General features: G+C 32.9%; 1 protein-coding gene and 2 non-coding genes across 10 annotated transcripts in view; 1 reads left to right on the forward strand and 2 right to left on the reverse strand.

The window, feature by feature from the left end:
* The window catches only part of Ets65A (Ets at 65A), a 51,362-nt gene that overhangs the window by 31,169 nt on the left and 7,596 nt on the right, over positions 1–12,597 (forward strand). For 3 of the 8 annotated variants that reach the window (XM_064355862.1, XM_008192333.3, XM_015977537.2), the window contains exons 5-7: positions 4,607–4,657; positions 8,429–8,500; positions 11,495–11,542. In XM_064355862.1, the coding sequence (XP_064211932.1) occupies positions 4,607–4,657; positions 8,429–8,500; positions 11,495–11,542 (171 nt within the window). Of the gene's footprint in view, positions 1–4,193; positions 4,532–4,588; positions 4,658–6,960; positions 7,076–8,428; positions 8,501–11,494; positions 11,543–12,597 lie in introns of those variants that run through there. The other 5 variants (XM_064355867.1, XM_967896.5, XM_015977540.2 and 2 more) reach the window with 5 other exon arrangements.
* TRNAI-AAU (transfer RNA isoleucine (anticodon AAU)) lies at positions 6,416–6,489 on the reverse strand. The gene has a single exon. It is a non-coding gene; the product is annotated as a tRNA-Ile (tRNA).
* On the reverse strand, positions 6,655–6,728 carry TRNAI-AAU (transfer RNA isoleucine (anticodon AAU)). The gene has a single exon. It is a non-coding gene; the product is annotated as a tRNA-Ile (tRNA).

Here is a 12,597-nt window from a genome sequence, read left to right on the forward strand (position 1 = left end):
AAGAGTTTTTGAGAGATAGTACATTAGATAATCCGAGCGGTGTTGGGAGCTGACGGGCGCAGAGAGTGTTATCCGGGTTTAATTTAAAATTAATATAGCACAGGCGGCGACTGCCGGAAATGAGCTTTAGGAGGTGGTGTGGGTGGTGGAACTGCGACGACGACGAAGCTGCTTCTCTTCGCAACTTTGCAGGGACTAACTTATTAATCCAACGAACAAATTAATAATTGCACCAACGTTTGATATTGCACAAAACGATAAGACTAAACCTAATCGTAATACTAGTTGATTTGTAATCTTTAAGAACCGGAACCTTTAACATAATCTTTGTAAGCTTTCAAAAAAACATTTAAAAATTTTATGGAGGATGAGATTTTTTTAAAAAATAGTTCTGAACATATGCCCAGAAGTTTTATTTAATTAGGGAGCTAACAAAGTCTTGTATAAACTATGATTTTACTACTTTTTTGATACTAAGTCTACTGGTACTATGCTTTTTTGTAAAACTTTTTGTTATTAGAATTTAATTTTTTATTATATCTATGCAGGGATGGATACCGAGAGGAAGTTAATAGGAAAGAAGTCTAAATGTTATTCTAAAAAAAATCACTCAGAACTGTTGTTTTAATGAAATAAATGATTTCTCCTAAACTAGACCAAAAAACAACTACATTCAGTGACTTAGTGCCTTTTTAGTCAAAAATGCGATTAATTAGCCACATTTTTAACCAAAACTTATAATAAAAACATAGCACTTTCGCATTTCTTGTCAAACTGAGCCAAAAATTGGGTTAAAAGATTATTATTTTTTTGCTCTCGTGAATATTATTGAAAGTATTTTGACCTGGAAATGCAATTATCTCGAATAAATGCCGAACTGGTGACATTTCTACGTTTTGCGAGCGTTTATGCACATTTTTGATCCATAATTTTAATTGTTTCAAGTAGTTGTTATCAAAAAGTTGCTGAGTTAAGCCGAAAATTGTTTCTATTTGTCTTTTTTGAGTGTTTAAACACTGTTTTAACTAAATACTGAATATTTCTTAAACTCAATTACATAGGTGAACAATTTTTTTCTTTATTCGTTAGTTTTCGCATATTTTTTGACGGTCACTAAATCGATGTAGAATTATTTATTAAAATTATTAAAATTATCGATGGAATTTGTAGGATTATCTATTAGAATGTGAATTACCGAAATTCTTTTTGGACATTATATCTGAGATTACTTGAATTTCTGAGCACTATCGGATTTAATTTGGTGTTAAGTAAAACCTCTCTACAACGGACATTGATGGGAAATCTTAAATTGTCCGTTTTTTTTGGAATTTTTTTTGGAATTATGAAAATTAAGTTGGAATTACGAGAATTAAACTCGAATTGCAAAAATTAATTTGGAATTATTTAAATTAATTTGTATTTACTATATCAGTATTAGAATTATTGGAACTTGGCTCTGCTTTGTAGAAAATTGTTAAACTGAACATTATACAAATAATAATTTGACTTTTCGTTTTCTAAGCTTTATGCTTGTATTTATATTACACTAGTTTAATTAAAGATAGACGAATGATAATCTTACTACTGAAGACACTCACTCGCTTTCTCTTGTTCGTGCTTTAAACAGTGTCAATTATTAATCGCTTAATCGCCATCATTAACAAATTAGTTTATTAAATAACTGTTAAACGTTACATGAAATGAAATAAATCATTGTGACCAATCACGAAACAGAACTATGATGAATTTAGCCGGCTTAATTTTTTCCGCCCACCACCGAAAAAGAATTATGCAAAAAAATGTAATGTGTTAATTTGGCGAGTCAACAATGGTCCGAAAATATTATGTATAAGTTTTGAGTCATGTCCTCTGTTTCTGATAGCATCGCCTTGGAGTGATTCTCAACACATAATTTCAGTTAGCACGAAACGGCAGCCGGCGGCGGCAATCGATGTGGCTGCCGGGTTGCTATGGCTACACTTCCGGTATGTAGCGCCACCATAGCAAAGCTTTTGGTACTAACGGCGTGACTTATCGCCCAAGACAAGCTTTCGCCAAATTACCTTTACACCGCTCCACCTCTCCGTCATCATCATCACACGAAATTATTATATTGAAGTTTCTCTCTCATCGGCTTTGTTTCACCATCAGAAGCACTCGCAAACGGGAGAGAAGCAGTTGGTTTTATAATGGATTGTGTTTGATAAATGGAAACAAAGCTTTCACTCTCGCCTATAATTTCAGGAAAAGAATCGCTGTTTTGATAAGATTATTGCGATCGAGGTTACAAGGCGAATTTTAAATGCTTCATTATTTGCCTGGTCTAATTACATGCATTTTTTTTTCAACCACTGTTGATAGACAAATTTTAAACTAACTAAATCCATTTTTTTTGTTATCTTTATAGTGAATCTGTCTTTCAAAAATATCTAAATTCTAGTTCACGCTTTTTTTATTCTATTCTTCTGTTCGAAGTTTGTTATATTTTAATTTATATAAGGTTGTCTTTTATCTTCATTTCTATTTCTGTGAGACTCTGAAGATATTACAGTTTTAATTTCCAAAAAAAAAAACCCTCTGCAAGGCTAGTCTGTTAAAAATGCCTCTATTTTTAATATAACAAAACTAATGATTACACAGAATTTAACATTTGCTATTAAGTACTTATTTTTTTTTCTCGAAGTATGTTAATTTTTCTGCAATTTTTTATACAATGTGCTTAAAAATGGTTGTTCATTAAGTCGACTATGGATTTAAAATTTATCGTACCACTTCGTTGTAGTTGACTGTTTTAGTTTCTGAACTGACGAATTTTTTGCATTATTCAGTAGTTATTTCTAGTTTAAGGTTTTATAGTTTTGCGATTTTTGTTGTCTTTTTTCGTTTTTAGATTCGATACTTTTTTGCATTATTTTGACAGATCTCTCACTTTTACGCCATCCACAATTTAAATTAACACATGACGTTTAAATTTCATAGATGACTTGATAAACAACCATTTCTGAATAGTGTGTATTAAAATTAAATAATTAATTAATTAATATGAATATTTAAGATATGCTTGAGATTTGTTTTATAAGGAATTTTGAAAAAAAGTTTTCAATAGCAAACGCTGATGATTTCTGTGCGAGTATTAGTTTTTGAGATATAGTAAAAAATACTTTTAGCAGACTATCCTTGTAGTGTTAATAGCAAATAAAATTCTTGCAGAATTAGTATAAAATGTAGGAATTATAAATAATGAATAACAATAAAATCATTTTTTGAAATGAGAATACGAAACACTTATTCGGATTTATTTTTAAATTATAACTTTATAACTTAAAGTATGTGTTTTAAAATCTATTATTTATTAACTGTGCAACGTGATTCATAAAAAATTACAAGACTGACTAACTTTCATGCTCCCCAAAATGAAATATCTATAAAAACTAGATTGAAAAATTGCTCTTTAAGGATAATACTTTGGAATCTGATAATAATTTGTCAATTAAATTTTTCGAAGTTTACTTCTAGATATTTCTTTTCTAAGGACAAGTTAAATTTATCAAGTCGTCAGTGAGTCAAGAAAGTTTTATATAAATAACCCTGTATAACTATAACTCGAACCGAACTTTATCTTTTACATCAAAGTATATATATTTTAATTATACGTTTGCTTCAATTTATATTATTTTTTGGAAAACGTTTGAATGAAACCGAAAATATTAAAATTATTTACTACTTTCATCACTTTTATCAATTTTTACATGAAATAGTGGTTCAAATTGTTAGAATATTTTGCTTAATCAAAGAAGTAACAAAGAGCTTTATGTTTTTTCAACTTCAAATTCTTATTATTTTAGTCTTTTTAAGCAAAATAATAGCATTTAGATAAATATTCTTGTGATTTTATTTGAGTAAATGTTGTGCAGTCGCCGTTAATAAATTTGGCAATATTTTTGCACAATAATAAATGTGGAAAGCGCTGTAATCTAAAAAAGGAAATCTAGGTAAAGCCTCGTAGATAGGTTGGAGACAATAAAAGCAAACGTATTGTCAGGAAGAGATTCATCCCCTCTAAATCAGTTCACAAGGGAAGGAGGGATTTATTTATGACGCAACAAGCCATTCGTATCTGGTTCTTCTGATTGGCCGCCATTCAACCCCTAGCTCCACCTATTCAAAAGCTCGGCGTGAAAATACAGTGAAAAAGTTCACAGTCGATCATAAATGTGCTTCATATTCGGGCAACTTGACAGATTACTCTAAACGTCCGCGTGTAAATTATACGGTGGCAGTATAATAATAATAATAAACGAAAAAATTTAAAAGGGGTGCAATTATATTATCATCTCGCACAGTGTGATAAGAAATGGTGTTTGTGGTGATTTATCGCGTTATTATGCAAATAAGGAAAGATGATGATTAAGGTTTTTTGAATTTTTGTGATCTCGTTTTAAAATCATTATTGCGATGTTGGATATTAAACCCACGGCCGATTACCTGAGTAGAAGCTCTACGTTCAGTAACTTCTCCATGTTTTTTGCTGGTAATTTCATTTTTGAAAGCGAACAATTGGGGTGTTTGGTAATTAGGGAGAATTTAGAGAAATTTGTTTTTGCAGATACGTCATACAAGGGATCATGGAGCTCACATGCCACCTCACAGTCACAAGGTAGGTTTTTTGATTAGTTGAGACAATTTTTTCCTAATTTTGGTACACAAATTTTGGCCAACTGCCTCCAAAATACCAAACAAACAATTTATTTAAATTTTACAAGATTATTTTAACTAAAACCTAAATAAAAATCGTAGAAATTGGATTAGGCTAAACTTCGGTTCTGCGACTTTAAACAGTATTTTTTTAAATAATAACCTAAAAATATACACACATACAGGGTATTCATTACGATACACAAAAATATTTTTTATTTATTAATTTTCTTAAACTTTTTTTCGAGATTTTTTAAGAAACAGGGTGAGTCTGTCAAAAGTATTTCGTATATTATGTTAAATACTTCATATTTTTTTATGCATGTGAATTTTTTCAGAATATTTCTTTAACGCTTTTTTTATTATTTTTTATAAAATTTCTCAAATTGAAAAGTTTTCACCTTAGTCACTTTGATTAAGTGACAATATAAGTTATGAATAGGCAAAAGTTATGAGAATTTTCAATTTTTAAATATTTTCCTTTTTCACTGTTGCTAGCTTTCTTAATTTAAATTTTTTTTTGCAAAAATTAAACAGAATAAAGGTTAATTGAAAGTTTTTTGTTATTATATTTTTTTTAAAGAGATTGACTTATATATTGTGATATACAGGATGAGTTTGTTAAAAAATTTTTTACTATATCTCAAAGCGTTTGTTATTATTAAATACTAGCAGTATGTTTCCTTCTTCAACATGTTTTTTTTTAACTTTTATTTAATTTAATTTTTGATTAGCTTTAAGTACACAACATTTAATGTTGAAAAGTTATCTTTCTGTATTACTGCCCAATTTCTTATCACAATTTTTATCCTGAAACAAGTTTTTTTTCTGTAGGTGATTTATTTACTTGAAAAGATTTTCTAGTCCAAATCTTTTTGAATTATGAACGAATTTTGTGTGATTATTATTAGTTTTTAAGATTCACCTTATCCAGTTTTTGAAAAAAACTTAAAAAAAAATCTGAAGATGCAATAATTGTTATTTTGGACAAACAGACACTATATTTAAGTTTAGAGCAATGGATTATTTGAAGGGCAATGATTAGGACAAAGTGAAAAAAACAAAAATTTAACCTATTTTGAGCACTTTCTAAAATTTTGCAAATATTTGAAAAAAATTTTGGGTTTTTTTCATTGTGAGCTGTTGAGGGTCACGTATTTTTTTATTTTGATTAATTTTATCTAATATTTTTGTCACATGTTGTTTCGAATTCTGGTCATTGAATTACGCTTATATTTGGGGTTGAATCGAAAAATGGTTGCAAAAAGAAATTCCATTATCCACCGGTAATAATGAAAAGCGTCGAACGGGAAATAGAAAATTCCCGCGACGGAAAAATGTAAAAATAAATGACGGAAAATCCTCGACATAAACCAGATAACCGAAAACGACAAATCGGCTAATAGAAATTTCCTCGCCGGCTAAAATAAAATCTCATAAATTCGTTGTTGATTTCGTTGGTGGTGGTATGGAGCCCTTCGTTCTTCCTCGTTGAGAGAGAGCGTGAAACTCACGGCAGGAAATTCGCCACCGGAGTCGGGAAAGCGAGAGGCGCGGGTGGTTTCCTGCCGTTCAGTTAATAGAAGCCTCCACCGAGTGGCTTCCGTCGGAGAGGAAACAACCGACAGCTACGATTTTTACTAAACAAATTGGAATGACGCGTTTCTACTTATTATTGATAAATTGTTATTTTTATGAAATATTATTAGAAAAAAAATTATGGCCCATGGGGGGATCGAACCCGCGACCTTCGCGTTATTAGCACGACGCTCTAACCAACTGAGCTAATGGGCCTTCTATCAGCAAAGGCTTTTGATAAAAAACTGATAATTTCCCGCGATTCTATATCACAAAAATAATTTTATATCAAATGAAAAACCCAAGAATAATTTTATTATCTCGTGTGTATTTTTAGAAATTTTATAAATGTTTTAAATACATTTTTATGAAAAAAAACTTTGGCCCATGAGGGGATCGAACCCGCGACCTTCGCGTTATTAGCACGACGCTCTAACCAACTGAGCTAATGGGCCAGCTTACCAAAAGCTTTTTCATCACGTAGAACAAGAACAGAGCGAAATTTAAATGTTTTATTTAAAAAAAAATCCAAAAACTAAAACCCAGCTTTGCTTAATTAAAAATCTGTCTTCTGGAACAAAAAAAATAGGATATCTGTTTCAGAGTGTTTGTCGATTTGAATTTATAATTATACTGTATTATAATTATACTATAATTATACAGCAGTAGGCTTTGATATGGTTTGGCAACACTAACTGTCATAATTAATTAAAAGAAACGTGTCAAAGTTATCAAATTTTGAATCATGTTTAAATTGAATCAGAGTTTTTCCATGAAGAAACGTGTTTTGAGGTGGGATAAGGTAAGGATTACGAGCAAAATTTATAATTTTTGTTAAAAATTTTGTCCACTTCGTCCACATAACTGACTCAAAATTGCCAACAACTCAAATAATCAAGTTTTTCGTCAGTTTACTTAGCAATTAAATTTGGTGGATGCGCCGGGTCAGTTGATCCAATTTACTCTAAAATGAAAATTTTGCCTGGTATTTCTCAGCGTTCAAACGGAAGTAACTCGGTTTGTAATACGACAACTGCACCACCACCACCACAACACATTATTTTCAAGCAAATACACTTTGAGGTGGCGGCAATCGTCAGTGACACTAGCCTCGGGTTGTCAAAATTCACACCAAACTTCTGATCTCAAGCACTGGGGCGTAACGCTAGCGGTGGCTTGCAGCAATTCGGGCTTTGACTGCCATTATTAAGTTTGGATAGCAAACTAAACGCCCGAGGAACGAATTTCTCTCTCATATTGCATATGATAGCTCGTCTGGAGATTAAAGTTTGCGTTTGACGCCAAACGAAAGATATTTCACACAGAAAATCGCAAAATTCCACTACTGTACTTTGAATCAAAGTTGCCTGTGAACTTAATTTCAGAATCATGGCTACTCTGATCGTACAGTATGAAAATGTAAAAATTGGCTCTTTATTTTCGTGCGAGTGTGAAGGCGCGTTCGATGAAAGCTAATAGCAATAGATTTAAAAGGAAAATAAGCGAATGCATCGAGGCGTGCTGAAGATAGGACAGGGAATCGGAAAAGGACATTCGCTCCGGGAGTCCGGGAAGGAAGGACTCTTTCCTGTTCCGGGAACCCAATCAGACTTCAGAAGAATAATTGATAACAACTGCATATACCTCTCTCTTGTTTGATTTTTTCATTTCGCACAAACAAAGCCGAGATAACACCCAAATTCCATTAAATCCAAGCTTCGATTTGAATGAAAATGTCAATCAAAACATTAAGATAATTTTAACTCCCCTGCTGCTTTTTATCAAGCAAGCACGTGACGCATTTCCTTTTGTATTAAACTTTTGGGCAAAAACTACTTTATCCAATTGTTTTCCAGGATCAAAGCGTGTTTGATTTTGCTTTGATGTCATCATTGTCGCCTCTTTTTTTTTCGTGAATTTTGCGCGCAAAATATTTGTATTCGGAGTAGGTTAGAATAAGTCGAGGGTGAAGAGAGTGGCTGACTGCCACCCTGCGGAAAGGATTCTCTTGTCGGTTTCCACGCGAATGGCCGCCAAACACGGTTGAAGTGAGCCGTGGAAACAAAAGCTAGTCGAGCGTATCAGAGGATTTCAGTGTTGTGTTTCAGAATAGCACGCATCATGTAAAAGATGACTATCAACGGATTTGTTTCAGGCTATGGATCGAATACGTTGACTGGAATGACAAAGGCGAGTCTAGATCCACATGGACATCTTAGGCAGCCAGGTAAGGAGGCTGATTGCAATTGTTTTTCTTTTTTTTTTTTGGTGACTTTTTGGCGTCAAGTTGTCACAAACTCAATATATTTTTTGACACACCAAAAAACAGCACATTTACAATTTTTTTGAAGTGGAATATAGTACAAATTTAGACTTTATGTATAAAAAAAATTTTGCGCTCTTTGCAATAATTTGAAAAACAATTGGGAATTCGTATTTTTGTAAATGGCAAAAACCATCACTTTTCTGGATGCTGCAGCGCTTACAGATTTAATTAAGAAGGACATGAAGTCGAGTGTCTTGTGAGGACTCTCTCTTTAATTAAGTTGCAAAAATAGGAAAAAGGGCAATTTAGTGTTGGTTCGTGCCCCACTTTAAGGGCTCGACCTGTTTGCCGTGATAAACCCACTGACATCGTCACATATGAGCACACAGTTCAGTTCTTTATTTGCTCGCACATCGTGCAATGTTTGTATAGGACTACTTGTCGTAATGCACGACTTTGCTGTGTCAACATCAAGAATTTAACATTGATTTGCGAAACTACTCCCTCGTCTTTTACTCCAGCACTGACTGACCTTAAATTTGATTTTTTGTGTCGTGTCCGTCGTTTCGCATTTATTTTGGTGGTGTGATGGTGTTTCAAAGCGAGCAATTATTGTCGGTCTGGTCGTCAGTCCCCGAGACACTAATGTTATACAGCCTCGAGCTAGAATCCGGGGAGTTTGGCTCCCTTGTGTCCAATAAGTTGCCGATCAAAGCCAGATTCAATAATTACCTGATTATGTCCCTGTGCTGTGCTGCTGATTCAATGATTGTCACATTACCCCAAACATTGCTCCCTTGTGTTTGTTATGGGGCATTATTGCAGAACACAGCGCTGCAATCAAGTTTTCATTTGATGATCAAGGTGCCCCATTATTGCATTTTGACATCGATTTACGATGCTCATAGTTCTGCTCTAGTATTTTCAGCTGAGTGGTCAAAAATTATATTTTAGCTTCGTCTAATTTTAATTATTTTAATTGGTATTTAAAAAGGGAAGGCCTATTTTCTCTTTCCCGAATCAGCTAATAAAATATCCAATAAACTATTTTTAAAATTACAACTTCAAATAATCACATGGCATTAATATTTTTAATTAATTAATAGGAGTATTTATTTACAAATTGTATAAAAGACTGAAAAAAAATGCATATAAAATAAAAAAATATATAAAGTTTCCAATGGCAAACGCTGAATTAATTAATATTATTGTTAGTGTTGTGATGCTAAAGTAAAATATAATTTTAGCAGACTCACCTTGTATTACTTTTAAAGATATAACCAATTTTTTTTTCTATAAGTAAGTTTTCTATTATGATATTTTTTTTACATTTTTTAAATTTCATCATTTTGTTTTATTTGGTTTTATTTCTGTTAGATTTAATCTTATCAATATCACAGTCTATTTTCTTTTTTCTGTAACTTGTATATAACTATAGCTTGTAAAAGTTGTCCGAAAGTAACATTAGGAGTTTGAAGTTTGTAAACTTTTTTCCAATTTTGGAAAAACTTTTGTAGGAAAGAAGAAAATTGGCTTTCTTTTTTGATTTATAATTTTTAAAACTCTAACAATGACAGAATTGCCAATTTTGGAAGTGAAAGGTGCAAATCCGAAAATTAGAAAAAATCCTAAATATTTCGAAAACGACTCAATTTAAGTATAGAAAAATTTGATCATAATCCTCTTGGAATAACTCGAGTTATCAAAAACGCAGTAAAAAACATATATTTTCATTTAAAATAAGAAAGTCTTAATGTTAGGTTTAGACCTAACAGCCTGTATTTTTTTGGAATTTAATTGTTGTTATTGGTAGATTTTGTTTAATTTTTATTATAATTTCGTCGATGATTTAACAAAATTACACTCTGCATATAAAAAATGTTGCTGCTAAGATTAAAAAATTGTCAATTTATTATAGTTTTGTTTTCACACCTTCCCTTTTGAACTGATTTGTTTCTCACAGGGCGTGTGTAATAAAGCCCAATAAATCGCTTTCACCCTCCTCACCTGACCTCCCTTAATTGAAAGCGTCCACCTGCCGCCCCCTCACTAAAACAAGCAAGAAATTGATTTAATTCTCGTGATGTCTATCGAGGTCAAATCTTGCATGTCCACAGTGGTGGTGTGCATGCCTTGGACTGTCTGACGCAGAGGCGACTCCTTACCCCTTATCAACCCCCCGAAATCTGACCATAAAACATCACGGGAACAAACGAATCGTTATTTTCGTTCGTTCGAAAAAAAGTGTAAAAATGCGCTACGCTCCTTGCTTCTTGCTCCCAATGTAATGCAATATGTTTGACGTCTTGGCTTTTGTGCTGCAAGCACCCCATCATCAAGCTTCGCCCCCTCGATAGCTAGCTGTCATGGCGTGGCGCCTCCGCACCACTCGTGCGGATCATTCCCACTTCATCAACAATATCTCCGTGTGTAATCTAACGCCGGCGATTTTATCGCGGGAAAAGTTAAATTTTCCCCAGAGAAAAGTCATTAGTTTATGAGATGGCGAAAGCTAATTGTGGAACTTAAAAAATACAACAAATAAAAATTTAATTTATCGCGAGTTCAAGGCAAGGTTTACCTGTCATGTGAGCAAATTTTATACATCATGCAATAAGTGTGTCCTTAAATTCAAGTGATTGTAAGGATAATCATAATTTCGAAGTCATCAAGCGAAAGTTGCGTGAAATTATTTATGGTGGCAATTTTTCCAACAATGTCATATAATAAATGAAACAAAAATAAAAAACATTATCCTCTTCCTGAACACGAATTCTCTGTCGTAACCAAACTTATATTGCATTCATTTAAAACGCTTGATTTGGTTTCTCTGAAAGCAATTTTCTCGTTTATACACACGCAATGCAATATTTCTCTAACTGAAACTTTTACATTTTTTTTTAAATTAGCGAGCTCTTTGCTCGAAAAGTCTATTTCATGTATTATTTTTTTCAGATCCGTATCAGATGTTTGGCCCCACTAGCAGTCGTTTAGCGAGTTCAGGTAAGCCCAAAACAATTTTTTTAATGCTTAATTTTTTCAAACAGTTTCTTTAATTTTTTACTTAAACTGAAATAGTTTTTTATTATCGGGATGGTAAAATTCTGTAGAAAGTGTATTTTAGAGTCGATATTAAAAAGTTGCTTGTTTTTACGAGTTGCTCATTTTGTGTTTGATTTCACTCAACGGAAAAGAATTTAATAAAACCCCAGTCGCGACCTCAAAAATCTCATTAACCTCTGGGCGATTTAAACAAAAGCAGTGCACGTAATAATCGCATGTCTCACCAAAATCAAATCAAACAAATGTCGGGAGGGTAATTACTGTACACCAAGTCGGCCACGTGTAGGTACGCGTGGTAGAAAGGGTGGCACACCCCATGTGAAACAAAAGGTAAATGGCTCGACAAGGGTATCATTAAACGTGCATTAAGCAACATTTAGCCAACTTTTTTCCAACTGTAAATCTGGCAAACACACCCACTTTCGAGCCGGGGGTGTCGCTGCTTTAATTTCTGTTTGACTTTCCTAACAACGATTTTTTTTAAATCACTAATGACAATTTAGATCCGTTCGCTGATACGAGGATTAGGCGAAAAGATCACGACTGGCTGATAAAAATGGCACGCTAGTAAACTACTCACATTGAAATAATTAAAGCAAATTCAATCAAATTTTTTGTTCCGTCTCCGTCGGTTGTATAATTTAACGATCGTGTCATTGTCAGGTTGTGGCATATTAGCAATTTAAATGTAATTTAACTTGTAAATTCGGTGACGGCGGAAGGAAATAAACGCATGTTGTGCCGGCATCGGTGATTTAGCCACCTGGACTTGGAAGGAAATCCAGCCACATGCCGACTTAACATTAACATACGTATGCGCATTTAAATTGCTAAATTTCTCAGATTGGCTGCGATTAATTGTCTTATCTTTAATCTCGGCGGTTGCGAAAATATTGCAGTTTCATACGAGTTCATGTACAATTTTTCGAAAAAAAAAAGCACCAATAATGTGATTGATTTTTATTTTCTGTATTAAATGTACCCCATTTCTTATG

This window comes from Tribolium castaneum, chromosome 1 (assembly GCF_031307605.1).
Source record: "Tribolium castaneum strain GA2 chromosome 1, icTriCast1.1, whole genome shotgun sequence".
In the NCBI taxonomy this organism is placed as follows: domain Eukaryota; kingdom Metazoa; phylum Arthropoda; class Insecta; order Coleoptera; family Tenebrionidae; genus Tribolium; species Tribolium castaneum.